General features: G+C 36.0%; 1 protein-coding gene across 1 annotated transcript in view; it reads right to left on the bottom strand.

Annotated features, from left to right (window-relative positions):
• NCAPG (non-SMC condensin I complex subunit G) overlaps positions 1-17719 on the bottom strand; it is a 47876-nt gene that overhangs the window by 29081 nt on the left and 1076 nt on the right. Inside the window, exons 2-9 of the mRNA XM_079920932.1 lie at positions 17293-17496; positions 16552-16780; positions 14646-14791; positions 7168-7252; positions 5969-6161; positions 5326-5475; positions 1408-1548; positions 696-819 (exon numbers count right to left, since the gene is read on the bottom strand). Of these exons, the coding sequence (XP_079777058.1) occupies positions 696-819; positions 1408-1548; positions 5326-5475; positions 5969-6161; positions 7168-7252; positions 14646-14791; positions 16552-16780; positions 17293-17496 (1272 nt within the window). The remainder of the gene's footprint in view (positions 1-695; positions 820-1407; positions 1549-5325; positions 5476-5968; positions 6162-7167; positions 7253-14645; positions 14792-16551; positions 16781-17292; positions 17497-17719) is intronic.

The following is a 17719-nucleotide window of genomic DNA, read 5'->3' as shown; positions in this document are numbered from 1 at the left end:
GCATCCCAAAGGAAGGTACCTTAAGCAGGTGCTGGATAACCACTAACTGGGGATGTTGTAGAAAGAATTTATGTTATGTATATCTATATAAGGAAGGAGTGGAAAAGACAACCTTTGAATTAACTCGCAACTCCAAGACTATACGATTTTATGAAAATCAACGATACAGGCCTCTCTTTTTGGGCTACCCCAGAGAAAATAACACTTGAATATAGTAAAATAATAGATAATATTTATTTCTGTATTTACCAAGCACTTTATGAACATTGCTTCATTGAACAATGAAAGATAAATTTCATTGTTATTCTTATTTTGCAGACAGGTAAAAATTCTAAATTAAATAACTCAGGCAAAGCCACAAATCGAGAAAGCGTCCGAGGGGATTTGAACCCAGGTATGTATAAATTCAGTCGGCCCTCAAACCTTCTAGCAACCAATGCCTATATGTCACCTCTTCCCTAACCTGCTCCATTTCAAACTGATTCAACACAATGATAGGTATGGTAAAAGAAAGGAGATATTTTTTAAAATGTGTGTGAGAGAGATTTGGTTTTAAGAAGTTTAAAGACTTGATAAAGAGACAAAACTAAAACAAAAGCAATTAAAGCCAAAAGTACTGAAAAGAGAATAAGACAGCCCTCAATGTTATTGACCAAAATCTTTTATTTTTATCAAGAATGAAGAAAATTACTTACAATCTGTGTTCTCTTATTATCATCTATAATAATGTGGAGCAGTCTCTCAACAAGAAAAGAAATTAGGGATATTGGGGTGGTGGGTAGAGTAAGAATCTCCTGTAAGATAGCCAGCAGTCGTTTCCTGCATTCAAAAAGAACTATTTTAATTTCAGTACAAGAGTAGAAACACATTATATCTCTAACGTTTCACCTATTCTGCAGACTTAATTACAGGCTTAATTTGTCTTCTTTTTTATATTTATCACTATAGGTACAAAAATATATGTACAGACTTTAGACCAAAATTCACGTTCTGAAAAAAATTTATAAATGGCCCTATAATCTTTCATAAATCAACATGATGAAATGACAAAATACCATATTTGAATCAAATCTTTTAGACAGTATTTATTAGAGAGGACTAGTAATACTAATAGAAATTTTTAAGCAAAAACCTGCAATTTTATTGATTTATTCTCAAGGAACTGAATTAGAAACTTATATTTCCATATATACATATATTCATAGAGAGAGAAATTAGGAGAGAGACAGTATATAAATATATTTCCTCTTACATACTCCATATATATTATATAAGAGGAAAGAGAACACTTCATATAACACTTTAGGGAGCTAGGTTAAATATATTTAATCATATTGTAACAAGACTACATTTCAACACATAAAATTAGAAGCGCAAATAAGAACAAGGGTTTACATTTAAATGTACCTTCCTCCTTCTTCATTGGTATCCAAAAACTTGATAATTAGAATCAATTGTTGACCTATAAACTCTTTTGTCATCAAATTGCCAATATAAGAAAAATCACCTCTCTGTTCTTCATTAACAACCGGAATGCTCTGAATATAACTAAAACAAGCACAATTAATAAGATGTAGAATCTGTTTAGAAACATTAAACATTAAACAGCTCCCCATTAAGTCAGAAAAGGTCATTTTCTGCTCATATCAGTCCAAATATATGGATATTTATACCATGTTATACTAATCCAGATCTACAGAGTAACTTCCTGTGTTACTGTCATGAACTTCTGTGAACTTACTGGCTTGATTCAAAAGAATTTGGAAAATATATTTTCATTAAAGATTCAAATTTCCTATGGGAAATTTTCAAAAGGTACATATTTGTATCTCTCAAAATAACTATTTCAATGTCACTAGTATTCTCAATTATAAAGTTCTAAATCCCGTCTCCAAAATCCAATTATTCAGAAAGAGCTAGTCTTCCCTCGTCATCCTTAATTAACCATTATTTTGTTTAAAAGTATAGTAGTAGAAATAGTAATTACATAAGTAATGCATGAATACAACGACCTTTTTGAAAAAATCAGAAAAATATAGATAGCTTCATGAATTTGTAGTACCATTGCTTAGGGGCCCTACTAATCTCTATATTGTTCTTATTTTAGTGTAGGTGCTACTAAGCAAGCACCGTCAACTACCCTTTTATTTTTACTATCACTGCCCAAAGTAAAGCCTTTTACAACCCTCACCTAGATAACATTCAAGAGTCTACCAGAAGGTCTCCTTTTTTGTGTGGAACAAAAATAGCTACTTAAAAACAGAATTAAGAGTTTAAGTAGAATTAAGAGTTTAAACCTATACAACTAGGTGCCTTTAGGTTGGAAGTAATATATGAAATGATAATCCTGATGAAAAATGTCATTTTAAATTGTCAACAAAAATCAAGTTATAAACACTGCAGAATAATGATGAATAAATGAACTGACTCATAAAATGACAGCCAAGAGTAAATAAAAGCTCATAAATCTCTGGCAATGATACTAGGACCTTCAAGGCCATCAGCCACCCTTTGGATTCTAGCAGGAAACTAAAGCTACAAAACTGATAATTATCAAAATCAATAAATCAGTAGAGTTACTGATTTCTGACAAGCTAAGAAACCTTCACTCACCTTTGAATCCCTCCTACTTCTCCATCCCAGCTTTAGCACAATGCATAGTATCAAGACTTTGAATTTATTTTTAAAAATACCTAAAGAGTAGTTGTTTCATTAATAATTACAAATCCTGAACTGCATAAATACAACTTAAAATCGACCTACCAATTTTAATTACCATGAAATCGTCTCTTTCCAACCATTTTTAAAGGTAGTCATTATAATGAAGAGACCACTCAAGAAAGTCTTTTTTTAAACTCTCTAAGAATTTAAGGTAGATTTCTTAAAATTCTATTAGTGTCCCTTTTTCTTACTCAAATTTGATAGGCCTCATTTAACATCCCCAATTTCTCTCTTTATGTGAACACCTCAATTAACAGGAAATCATTTTGTATCAGCATTCTGAGTCACTAACTCTTCCTGCTACAAAATGTCTGAGAATACACTTGAGATTATCAAGAAACAATTTTTCCATTTAATTTTGTCTCTGTTCTTGAGAAAACGAATCCTATCTAGTGACACTGCTCCAAAAAGAAAATCATCCTATTTCTTAAGTATTCTTTCAATAATTAAATATGATCTTTAAAGTTTTCCTTTTTATATGTGAAAAAAACAAGTTGATCCAAGTAACTTATTTCAAAACTCACAGATTAAGTGACAAAGGAAATATAAGAATCCCTGACCTCTTAAAGTTAGAGGAACCAAGCTCTTTACATGTCAATTTTCAGTAACTAAGAATTAATCAATCTGTGAACCAGTCTTTGAGATGCTCACCCTCTGTTATTTAAATATAATATTTAACATTTCCTCATATTTTCTTATATTTTTTCAATCTTCTATGAGCACTTATTACTTTTATATAAACATATATTATTAAGCATTGCATCAAAATTCATTCCTTTTGGGTACATTTCAACATGGCCCAAACACCATTATAATGAATACTCCAGTTAAGTATTAAAGCCTGAAATAATTACCCTTAAAACTCTAAGTAGATTCCCACGTTTTTCATGTTACTATGAGCTCAAGCTGTAAGTCTCCATATTGGCTCACATTTAAGATATTTATGGATTCAATGTTTTGCATACAAAATTCAAATACGTTCTTAGCTTCGCTCCCTAACTTATATGTGGGGCCATTATACACAAAAGCAGGACACTATATTTCACACCAAGAGAATTCAGGCCCATAATCCATATTATATGTAAAGCTTTTTAAAAACTGCATCAAAATCATGAAGTTAAAAATCTACACACCAATATCTATTGAAAAAATATATAACCTTTGGCCCAGCAATTCCACTTCTGGGAATCAACCCTACAAAATCCCAAACATACATAAAAATGTAAAGAAAATTTAAAACACCTTCATCAGTGAAAACTGAAAACACCCTAAATGTCCATCAGTAGAAAAGTAAATTAAACATTACCACCGTACTATGGAGTGATAGGCTGTTATTAAGATTGTGATAGATTTGTACTGATATGTACCAATATAATGATCTCAGATAGTAGTTGAAAAAAACCAAAAATATGTATAATGTGTTATATTTTTAAAAACCATGCACTTAGTATATGTGTATGTGAATGTAGAGAAAGAGGGTTTAAAGTGTATACCCCAAATTGTTTAGATGTTAACTCTAAGGAGATTAATGGGATTGAGGAATTAGGAGTAAGAGGAAATACCGCACTTTTATTCTGTATACTTCTGTATTTGAATTTTGACAAAAATGCATTCATGTTTTACTTGTACAATTTTACTTGTATAATTTTGCGGTACGCGGGCCTCTCACTGTTGTGGCCTCTCCTGTTGCGGTGCACAGGCTCCGGATGCGCAGGCTCAGCGGCCATGGCTCACAGGCCCAGCCGCTCCACAGCATGTGGGATCTTCCCGGACCGGGGCATGAACCCACGTCCCCTGCATCGGCAGGCGGACTCTCAACCACTGCGCCACCAGGGAAACCCTATTTGTATAATTTTAAAGTGAACCAAGTAGAAACTAGAGTAATTCAAATAATTTAAGAAAAAGATATTTTGAAAAAACTTTTTAAAAAACAAAAGCCAAACCGTAACAGTTTTAATTAATACTAAAACTGGCCAGAGGTCCACCCTGTCAGTTGGAAAACTATGGCCCATGCACCAGAGAGAGCCTGCTGCTTGTTTTTGTACAGCCTGCAAGCTAAGATTTTTACATCTTTAAATGATATATATATATATGTAAATATATGTGTAAAAATTATATGAAATTCAAATTTTAGTGTCCATAAAAGTTGATGAAAGATTTATCAGAAAACAATCACACTTATTCATTACATATTTTCTGTGGCTGCTCTTGCAGTACCACAGCAGAACTGAGTCGTTGGGACAGAGCATGGTCCACAGACTCTAAAATATTTACCGTCTGGCACTTAGAAAAAGTTTGCCAACCAATTTCAAAGAGCAACACATCATCATCAACTTTATGGAGAAATGTTCTTCATCACATCTTACCAGTTTTAAGGAAATGTCCCAAAACATATTGACTTTGGTCTTTCAGTATACTGACCAGCACAGGATATTCTTTAGAAAGACTCAATGTGTATACCTATTTATCCTTGCCTGTCCAAAAAAATGGTTTTCAACTTATTCTCAATCAAGCATTGCTTTGAGGGAGGGGGCTGGAAAGTTAATACACACAACAACACAAGTACAACACAAGTACATCCCAAACCAAAGAAAACAATTTTACCTTAGTAAATACTCAGCATATACTACAGGCTCTGGCAAAATCTGCTCTAAAAATTCTTCACCTTCATCTCCTTTTGATCTCAAATATTCACAAAGGACACGCCAATACAAAGCAATTTCAGGAGTTAATGTATCTGCTGGAATCAATTTCCTTCATTTAAAAGGGAGACAGAATATATCTTAATATCCAGTAAAAATATGAACTGAGTAGAAAAGTGGGAATAAGCAGACTTGATTTATAACCACCATCATTTTAACTGCAGAGTCATTAACTTATCCACACAAAAGAGAATGAAAATATTTAAACCAAAAGAGAAAAAAAGAAAATCAAATGAGCAAACACAATAGGGATCCATGCTGTTGGACTTTCCAATGCAAAAATCAAAGTAACAAAACAAACAATCAAAGCTAATGCAAAAATCAAAGTAACAAAACAAAACAAAAAACGCAGCTAAAGTAGTCTATGATAAAGTAGTGAGTTCTAACACAAGGAGGAAAAAAAGGGAAAAAAGACATCCACCAGACTAAAGAAAAGACATGTAGATAAAAAGTACTGATACAATCTTAAGTAATGCAGAAGAGGACTAATTTTAATTGCAGAGGTTCATCCGTATCATATTTCAAATAATGAATACTTTACATACCTGCCATCATTATTTTTACAGATTTCTGCCAGTTCATTAAGAGGAGTCACTGAAAATAAGGCATTGAGAACAGAGACTGCCACTTCAGAAGAATTTTCCACATCTAACCGATGAAGCAACTCTAATATACTTCCTTCAGTGAAACGTAACCAGCCTTGGAGAAGATGCTTCTGCACTGCTTGTTTCACAGCATCTGTTAAGTCATTTGAAACACAGGTGAACAAAGTCTCCCTCTAGCTTCCATTTCCTATATTTTGTCTGTTTTAATTAACTCTTATCAGATCAATGTTAACTAAGTCGACATTTACTAGAAAAATGGGACCAGACAGAGGCAAAACAACGCATACTAAAGAAAAACTTAAAAGTACAATGATATTGTAAAAAGTGAAAAGTCACTGTGATGCTCACTTTCATATGAAAATGGAATAGGTCAGAACCAAATATACAACCACTACCACGGCCTACAAAAATATTTTTGCATTCCTTCTCCCCTGAGTTCACTGGGCTTCAGGTACTAATCTAGACTATATATAATACCTATTATTTTACTTGTTGCCTGACTTCATCCATTTATTACATGATTGATATGTGCAGTAGTGAATCATACAGGCATATGATTGAAAAACCTTATTCTTAGTTTTTAAAGTCATCCTAGTCATTAGTCCTTCAAACTCATGTTTTCTTGCTACAGCAAAATTAAGCCATCTTAACCTTCTCATGGGGTTTGGAAATTTAAAATATATCATTCTTCAAATCATTGCTATAAGTTGATTCTCCAGCTGTAACAAAGAGAAAAGGTGGGGGGGACTAGAAAAATTATACTGGTCTGACCATTTCTAATTGTTTCGGATACACAGAACACATTCATAGGAGGATATACACAAAAGGGATAAGACAGCATTTTTTTTAAAGGAAGCGAAAGGGGTGAAAAAGAGATCCTGCCCTACTTCTGATGTTATTTTTATAGCCTTAAGCTTTAGTTTCTCCACACATAAAACACAGAAAAATTAAAACAAACTGCTACTTCTAAGTACCAAGACCTTTAACCCTAGAAAATGTATTCTATACAATACACGTAGATAAACTTTGACAGGCTGTGGGAATGATAGGCTTACCTGACCTAATTTAGGACACTCTCCTAAACCTTTTAAATCTAACCTCAAAATCTACTGTTTTGTCTATAATGATATCTAACTTACCTGATCTGTCATTAAGACCTTGTTGAAGGAGCATTACTCTCTGAGCAATGGACATAGCTCTCATGTGAACCTTTTCAGCTAAAACCTTAAAGAGATGATAATAAAAAAATGGCCATTAAACTCAATATAATTTATGTATTTTATAACTAGTAATATCTCCTTCACCTAAGAAAATTATCCAGAATTTCCAAAAAAATTAATATCTGGTAACACATTAATGCAATAAGATTCTACCTAAATTATCTACACTCTCCGTCCATAAAAATCTCAATTGAATTATTATGTGCCAAATATTTTTTAAAAGTATTTTAAGAGGGATTACGGCAGGGAAGATGGTGGAAGAGTAAGACGCAGAGATCACCTACTTCCCCACAGATACATCAGAAATACATCTACACGTGGAACAACTCCTACAGAACATCTACTGAACGCTGGCAGAAGACCTCAGACCTCCCAAAAGGCAAGAAACTCCCCCACGTATCTGGGGAGAGCAAAAGAAAAAATAAACAGAGACAAAAGGATAGGGACGGGACCTGCATCAGTGGGAGGGAGCTGTGAAGGAGGAAAGTCTTCCACACACTAAGAAGCCCCTTTGCGGGCGGAGACGGCGGGTGGCGGAGGGGGGAAACTTCGGAGCCACGGAGGAGAGCACAGCAACAGGGGTGCGGAGGGCAAAGTGGAGAGACTCCCGAACAGAGGATCGGTGTTCACCGGCACTCACTAGCCCAAGAGTCTTGTCTGCTCACCCGCCGGGGCCAGGGCTGGGAGCTGAGACTAGGACTTCGGTCGGAGCGCAGGGAGAGGACTGGGGTTGGCGGCGTGAACGCAGCCTGCAGGGGTTAGTGCACCACGGCTAACCGGAAGGGAGTCCGGGGAAAAGTCTGGACCTGCCGAAGAGGCAAGAGACTTTTTCTTCCCTCTTCGCTTCCTGGTACGCGGGGAGAGGGGATTAAGAATGCTGCTTAAAGGAGCGCCAGAGATGGGCGCGAGCCGCGGCTAACAACGCGGACCCCAGAGATGGGCATGAGATGCTAAGGCGGCTGCTGCTGCCGCCACCAAGAAGCCTGTGTGCGAGCACAGGTCACTATACAACCCTCCCTTCCCTTCCGGGGAGCCTGTGCAGCCCGCCACTACCAGGGTTCCGTGATCCAGGGACAACTTCCCCGAGAGAACGCACGGCGCGCCTCAGGCTGGTGCAACGTCACGCTGGCCTCTGCCGCCGCAGGCTCGCCCCGCACTCCATACCGATCCCTCCCCCCGGCCTGAGTGAGCCAGAGCCCCCGAATCAGCAGCTCCTTTAACCCCTGTCTGAGCGAAGAACAGACGCCCTCCAGCGACCTACATGGAGAGGCGGGGCCAAATCCACAGCTGAGCCCTGGGAGCTGTGCAAACAAAGAGAAAGGTAAATCTCTCCCAGCACCCTCAGGAGCAGGGATTAAATCTCCACAATCAACTTGATGTACCCTGCATCTGTGGAATACCTGAATAGACAACGAATCATCCCAAATTGAGGAGGTGGCCTTTGAGGCCAAGATTTATTATTTTTTCCCCTTTTCCTCTTTTTGTGAGTGTGTATGTGTATGCTTCTGTGTGAGATTTTGTCTGTATAGCTTTGCTTTCACCATTTATCCTATGGTTCTATCAGTCCGTTTTTTTTTTCCTTTTTAAAAATTTTTTTCTTAATAATTATTTATTTTAATAGCTTTATTTTATTTTATCTTACTTTATTTTATTTTCTTTTATCCTCTTTCTTTCTTTCTACTTTTTCTCCCTTTTATTCTGAGCTGTGTGGATGAAAGGCTCTTGGTGCTGCAGCCAGGAGTCAGTGCTGTGCCTCTGAGGTGGGAGAGCCAACTTCAGGACACTGGTCCACAAGAGACCTCCCAGCTCCACGTAATATCAAATGGCGAAAATCTCCCAGGGATCTCCATCTCAACACCAACACCCAGCTTCACTCAAAGACCAGCAAGCTACAGTGCTGGACACCCTATGCCAAACAACTAGCAAGACAGGAACACAACCCCACCCATTAGCAGAGAGGCTGCCTAAAATCATAAGAAGTCCACAGACACCCCAAAACACACCACCAGACGTGGACCTGCCCACCAGAAAGACAAGATCCAGCCTCATTCACCAGAACACAGGCACTAGTCCCCTCCACCAGGAAGCCTACAAAACCCACTGAACCAACTTCAGCCACTGGGGACAGACACCAAAAACAACGGGAACTATGAACCTGCAGCCTGCAAAAAGGAGACCCCAAACACAGTAAGATAAGCAAAATGAGAATACAGAAAAACACACAGCAGATGAAGGAGTAAGATAAAAACCCACCAGACCTAACAAATGAAGAGGAAATAGGCAGTCTACCTGAAAAAGAATTCAGAATAATGATAGTAAAGATGATCCAAAATCTTGGAAATGGAATAGAGAAAATGCAAGAAACATTTAACAAGGACGTAGAAGAACTAAAGATGAAACAAGCAACGATGAACAACACAATAAATGAAATTAAAAATACTCTAGAAGGGATCAATAGCAGAAAAACTGAGGCAGAAGAACGGATAAGTGACCAGGAAGATAAAACAGTGGAAATAACTACTGCAGAGCAGAATAGAGAAAAAAGAATGAAAAGAACTGAGGACAGTCTCAGAGACCTCTGGGACAATATTAAACGCACCAACATTCAAATCACAGGGGTTCCAGCAGAAGAAGAGAAAAAGAAAGGGACGAGAAAATATTTGAAGAGATTATAGTTGAAAACTTCCCTAATATGGGAAAGGAAATAGTCAAGTCCAGGAAGCACAGAGAGTCCCATACAGGGTAAATCCAAGGAGAAACACGCCAAGACACAAATTAATCAAACTGTCAAAAATAAAATACAAAGAAAACATATTAAAAGCAGCAAGGGAAAAACAACAAATAACACACAAGGGAATCCCTGTAAGGTTAAGAGCTGATCTTACAGCAGAAACTCTGCAAGCCAGAAGGGACTGGCAAGACATATTTAAAGTGATGAAAGAGAAAAACCTACAACCAAGATTACTCTAACCAGCAAGGATCTCACTCAGATTTGATGGAGAAATTAAAACCTTTACAGACAAGCAAAAGCTGACAGAGTTCAGCACCGCCAAACCAGCTTTACAACAAATGCTAAAGGACCTTCTCTAGGCAAGAAACACAAGAGAAGGAAAAGACCTACAATAACAAACCCAAAACAATTAAGAAAATAAGAACAGGAACATACATATCGTTAATTACCTTAAATGTAAATGGATTAAATGCTCCCACCAAAAGACACAGACTGGCTGAATGGATACAAAAACAAGACCCATATATATGCTGTCTACAAGAGACCCACTTCAGACCTATGGACACATACAGACTGAAAGTGAGGGAATGGAGAAAGGTACTCCATGCAAATGGAAATCAGAAGAAAGCTGGAGTAGCAATTCTCATATCAGACAAAATAGACTTTAAAATAAAGACTATTAGAAGAGACAAAGAAGGACGCTACATAATGATCAAGGGAGCAATCCAAGAAGAAAATATAACAATTGTAAATATTTATGCACCCAACATAGGAGCACCTCCATGCATAAGGCAAATACTAACAGCCATAAAAGAGGAAATCGACAGTAACACAATCATAGTAGGGGACTTTAACACCCCACTTTCACCAATGGACAGATCACCCAAAATGAAAATAAATAAGGAAACACAACCTTTAAATGATACATTAAACAAATGGACTTAATTGATAATTTATAGGACATTCCATCCAAAAACAACAGAATACACATTTTTCTCAAGTGCTCATGGAACATTCTCCAGGATAGATCATATCTTGGGTCACAAATCAAGCCTTGGTAAATGTAAGAAAATTGAAATTGTATCAAGTATCTTTTCCAACCACAATGCTATGAGACTAGATATCAATTACAGGAAAAGATCTGTAAAAAATATAAACACATGGAGGCTCAACAATACACTACTTAATAACGAAGTGATCACTGAAGAAATCAAAGAGGAAATCAAAAAATACCTAGAAACAAATGACAATGGAGACATGATGACTCAAAACCTATGGGATGCAGCAAAAGCAGTTCTAAGAGGGAAATTTATAGCAATACATAAGAAACAGGAAACATCTCGAATAAACAACCTAACCTTGCACCTAAAGCAACTAGAGAAAGAAGAACAAAAAAACCCCAAAGTTAGCAGAAGGAAAGAAATCATAAAGATCAGATCAGAAATAAATGAAAAAGAAATGAAGGAAACGATAACAAAGATCAATAAAACTAAAAGCCGGTTCTTTGGGAAGACAAACAAAATTGATAAACCATTAGCCAGACTCATCAAGAAAAAAGGGGAGAAGACTCAAATCAATAGAATTAGGAATGAAAAAGGAGAAGTAAAACTTACACTGCAGAAATATAAAAGATCATAAGACATTACTACAAGCAACTCTATGCCAATAAAATGGACAACCTGGAAGAAATAGACAAATTCTTAGAAATGCACAACCTCCAAGACTGAACCAGGAAGAAATAGAAAATATGAACAGACCAATCACAAGCACTGAAATTGAAAGTGTGATTAAAAATCTTCCAACAAACTATAAAGTCCAGGACCAGATGGCTTCACAGGCGAATTCTATCAAACATTTAGAGGAGAGCTAACACCTATCCTTCTCAAACTCTTCCAAAATATAGCAGAGGGAGGAACACTCCCAAACTCATTCTACAAGGCCACCATCACCCTGATACCAAAACCGGACAAGGATGTCACAAAGAAAGAAAACTACAGGCCAATATCACTGATGAACATAGATGCAGAAATCCTCAACAAAATACTAGCAAACAGAATCCAACAGCACATTAGAAGGATCATACACCATGATCAAGTGGGGTTTATTCCAGGAATGCAAGGATTCTTCAGTATACGCAGATCAATCAATGTGATACACCATATTAACAAACTGAAGGAGAAAAACCATAGGATCATCTCAATAGATGCAGAGAAAGCTTTCAACAAAATTCAACACCCATTTATGATAAAAACCCTGCAGAAAGTAGGCATAGAGGGAATTTTCCTCAACATAATAAAGGCCATATATGACAAACCAACAGCCAACATCGTCCTCAATGGTGAAAAACTGAAAGCATTTCCACTAAGATCAGGAACAAGACAAGGTTGCCCTTCTCACCGCTCTTATTCAACATAGTTTTGGAAGTTTTAGCCACAGCAATGAGAGAAGAAAAGGAAATAAAAGGAATCCAAATCGGAAAAGAAGAAGTAAAGCTGTCACTGTTTGCAGAGGACATGATACTATACATAGAGAATCCTAAAGATGCTACCAGAAAACTACTAGAACTAATCAATGAATTTGGTAATGTAGCAGGATACAAAATTAATTCACAGAAATCTCTGGCATTCCTATACACTAATGATGAAAAATCTGAAAGTGAAATCAAGAAAACACCCCATTTACCATTGCAACAAAAAGAATAAAATACCTAGGAGTAAACCTACCTAAGGAGACAAAAGACCTGTATGCAGAAAATTAAAAGACACTGTTGAAAGAAATTAAAGATGATACAAATAGATGGAGAGATATACCATGTTCTTGGATTGGAAGAACCAACATTGTGAAAATGACTCTACTACCCAAAGCAATCTACAGATTCAATGCAGTCCCTATCAAATTACCACTGGCATTTTTCACAGAACTAGAACAAAAAAATTTCACAATTTGTATGGAAACACAAAAGACCCCGAATAGCCAAAGCAATCTTGAGAACGAGAAACGGATCTGGAGAAATCAGGCTCCCTGACTTCAGACTATACTACAAAGCTACAGTAATCAAGACAGTATGGTACTGGCACAGAAACAGAAATATAGATCAATGTAACAGGATAGAAAGCCCAGAAATAAACCCACACACATATGGTCACCTTGTCTTTGATAAAGAAGGCAGGAATGTACAGTGGAGAAAGGACAGCCTCTTCAATAAGTGGTGCTGGGAAAAATGGACAGGTACACGTAAAAGTATGAGATTAGAACACTCCCTAACACCATACACAAAAATAAGCTCAAAATGGATTAAAGACCTAAATGTAAGGCAATACACTATAAAACTCTTAGAGGAAAACATAGGCAGAACACTCTATGACATAAATCACAGCAAGATCCTTTTTGACCCACCTCCTAGGAAATGGAAATAAAAACAAAAATAAACAAATGGGACCTAATGAAACTTCAAAGCTTTTGCACAGCAAAGGAAACCGTAAACAAGATGAAAAGACAACCCTCAGAATGGGAGAAAATATTTGCAAATGAAGCAACTGACAAAGGATTAATCTCCAAAATTTACAAGCAGCTCATGCTGCTCAATAACAAAAAAACAAACAACCCAATCCAAAAATGGGCGGAAAACCTAAATAGACATTTCTCCAAAGAAGATATACAGACTGCCAACAAACACATGAAAGAATGCTCAACATCATTAATCATTAGAGAAATGCAAATCAAAACTACAATGAGATATCATCTCACACCAGTCAGAATGGCCATCATCAAAAAATCTAGAAACAATAAATGCTGGAGAGGGTGTGGAGAAAAAGGAACCCTCTTGCACTGCTGGTGGGAATGTGAATTGGTACAGCCACTGTGGAGAACAGTATGGAGGTTTCTTAAAAAACTACAAATAGAACTACCATATGACCCAGCAATCCCACTACTGGGCATATACCCTGAGAAAACCATAATTCAAAAAGAGTCATGTACCAAAATGTTCATTGCAGCTCTACTTACAACAGCCAGGAGATGGAAACAACCTAAGTGTCCATTATCGGATGTATGCACAAAGATGATGTGGCACATGTATACAATGGAATATTACTCAGCCATAAAAAGAAATGGAATTGAGTGATTTGTAATGAGGTGGATGGACACAGAGTCTGTCATACAGAGTGAAGTAAGTCAGAGGGAGAAAGACAGATAACCGTATGTTGACATATATATATGGAACTTAAGAAAAAGAAAATGTCATGAAGAACCTAGGGGTAAGAGAGGAATAAAGACACAGACCTACTAGAGAATGGACTTGAGGATATGGGGATGGGGAAGGGTAAGCTGTGACAAAGCGAGAGAGTGGCATGGACATATATACACTACCAAATGTAAAATAGATAGCTAGTGGGAAGCAGCCGCATAGCACAGGGAGATCAACTCGGTGCTTTGTGACCACCTAGAGGGGTGGGATAGGGAGGGTGGGAGGGAGGGAGACCCATGAGGGAAGAGATATGGGAACATATGTATATGTATAACTGATTCACTTCGTTATAAAGCAGAAACTAACACACCATTGTCAAGCAATTATACTCCAATAAAGATGTTAAAAAAAAAAGTATTTTAAGAATACAGCTTCTTGTCTTTTAAGAACATGTCTATATAAGATATTGGACTTATTTACCTGATAAGCCAGCTTTCTGACAGCCTCTTTCACATCCTTGGTGCGCCCTACAATTTTTGGCAAAGTCTTTGCTGATGGCGCAATACATGATAACACTGCCCGCCTAACTTCTGGATTTGAATCATTTTCAATCAAAGTAGCATATGCTAAAAATAGAGCAATACATTTTAGTACGCTAACAACATATTATTTAGTTAGCCATAGTCATAGATAACCCACATTTTGATATTTAATCTTTAAAATGATAAAAATCATTTTTTAGTCTTACACATTTAATTTTAGCTGAAGATTTTTTTCTGCCAACATCCCTTAAAAAGGACAGAATTAGAAATTAGTCAATGGACTAGGCAGGAAGGCTAAAACTGAAAATAAATAACCCTAAAGATCATGGAAAATCCATCATTCAGATTATGTCTTTGCTACTCTTTAAGATTTAGAAACAAGTCTAGGATGGAAGCCAGTTTATTTTAAACGGATATGGCTTTATAAAGAGCGCAGTATTTTGATTTTTAATGAATCCTAAAAAGAAATAACTTCTGATCTTATCATTGAACAAAACTCATTTCCTGTATTTAAATATTTATTCACCTCTATTTCTCAGATTTTCCCATGCTTTATAATCAAGTATATGTTGACTACTAAACATATATGTTTCACATATTATTATGCCCCTCATTTAACACCAAAAAATACCAACTACCACCAGTTATCAAAATTATAAAGGTAGTAACAGGGACAAAGAGAAAAACAAACCAGAAGAGTTCCCAAAATAAACCTAGGCATATATGGAAAACTGGAATATGACTATCTTTATGAGCCCAGAGGTAGAGAAAGATTTCTTAAATAAAAGAAAGTGCAAATCATACAGGAAGAGACTGGTAATTCTGACATTAGGAATTTCTGCCCCAAAAAAGACATAGTGAAGACAGTGAAATAATCCATCGAAAGCAGGAAGATCTAACAATTCATATAACCCAAGGATTTCCCTTCAGAATATATAAAGAACTCCAATTAATAAGACAAACCAATAGAAAAATGAGAACACGTTAATAGGCATTATACAGAAGAAACAAAATTGGCTGCTAAATATATGAAAAGATGCATAACAATGACATATGATACACACAACCTGATTAACAAAAATTTAAAAATCTGACAGTACCAAACACTAGAGAGGATATGGCTCAATGAACAAGTTTATGCACTGTTATTGGAAATATAAATTGATAAATGTTTTGTAGAACACTTGTACCTCATCTAATAAAGCTGAATGCACATATCCCAACAAGTCCACCCTTAGGTACATATCCTAGAAAAACTGTGCACCAGAAGCCATGTACTGTGTAAGAAAGTTCATAGCAACGACACTGTATTTTAAGAGGAAAATAACTGGAAACAACTAGAAGGTCCATCAATAATAGAAATAATAAAATTGTCTTACATTCATACAATAGAACCGTGTATCAGTAATGTATCAACATGGATGAATGTTACAATGAGAAATAATGTTGAGAGCACAGAAAAATATAGTATGATCCACAAAACATACAAAATGATACGCAAAACTTAAACATTATTTAGAAGTATATACATGTGGTTAACTGTTTAAACAAACAAACAAAAGGGAACCCAAAATTCAAGATATTCGTTAATTCAGAGGGAGAGTAATATAACTAGAAAGGGACGTAAGATAGGCTTCAGAGGTATTGATGATGCTCTATTTATTTTTAGGTTGGATGGTGGCTACTTGGGTATTTTTTTTTAATCATATATTTTTACATACATGTATGTGTGTGTGTGTATATAAACTATGCTCTTCCATAATATTTCATAATAAGAAAATTCATCTGCTGAGAATTTAACAAAGTCAGTGAAACTGAAAAAGGATTTAAGGAGCTATACATACCATTAACCACCAGGCATTCATCATCTTTGGGATCCTGAAGGCGTGAAAGAGCAAGAACTGCCTGTATCCTTACATTTGGAATTTTATCTTTCAATCTAATAAGCATGGCTTCATTAATTTTATCAAACAAATCATCATCAATCTGGGCATTTTCTGGCATATTTCCCAAGAGCTTGTTTATGAGCTGGCACACTCTAAATCTAACTGCATTGCTGTTTGCTTCATGAGACTAAAACAGAAACAAAACAAAATTTATTCCAAGTCACATACCATTACTAAATAATGACATACCATTTGAATTCTATGTTTAGAATTCAAGAATTTATAGCAATAATTCATTCCTTGCAGAAAAACTATAATGCTACCTTGATCCATATATACATGCTAAATACACATTACATAACATAAAAATCTCAAAATACACAGTCTAAAGTATCTGCTAAATTACAAGAGCATATTCCTCTTCGGAGGAACTCTTTACTTCTGAACTAGAGAACCCATTTCAAACAAATGTATGTAAGAACTGGTTTAGAATGGTCATTAAAAATTTCATGCTGGAGTTTTTAAAAGTTCACTTTTTAATCTTAATGACAGTTCTAATATTTCCTATAAAAGGCAGATTCGTTCAGACATTTTCTCAATTACCAGATATTCATTCTCTAAGATATACAAACTCCCATGGCCCATTTAAAATAGTAAAATTTTCTACAATATTCCCTCGAAATTCTAGTTTTCGTATACCTTTAATAGAAAAGTAAACAAATAATTTAAAATGCCACCATCTTCCTCTTCTTCATCATCTTCCATATCTGATTGGTGAAATGAAGTAACAAACTTTGCTGCAAATTCTATTATCCTCTCCACAGCTGGTTCTCGTTTATAGACCACCATAGCATATTTAAGGTAATTAACAAACTCCTCATAAAAACCTGTTTTGTCATCCACCTGCAAGAGAAAAGAAACCCTTCACAAACTGCAGGGATAAAATCCTTTTTTCTCAACATTACTCTAAGACACTGAAAACACCAGCCCTAACGCAAACAAACTAAAATCATTATTTAGTAAACTCTCAATTATCCAAACCATCAAAGGGGAAATAAATTTGCACTAATTTCTCTCCAGAGAAATTTATTTCTCCCAGGAAGAAAACAAACATGAATTTTGACAG

This window comes from Stenella coeruleoalba, assembly GCF_951394435.1.
Source record: "Stenella coeruleoalba genome assembly, chromosome: 4".
NCBI lineage: Eukaryota > Metazoa > Chordata > Mammalia > Artiodactyla > Delphinidae > Stenella > Stenella coeruleoalba.
The sequence above is the reverse complement of the archived record's forward strand: the minus strand, read 5'-3'. Positions and strand labels throughout refer to the sequence as shown.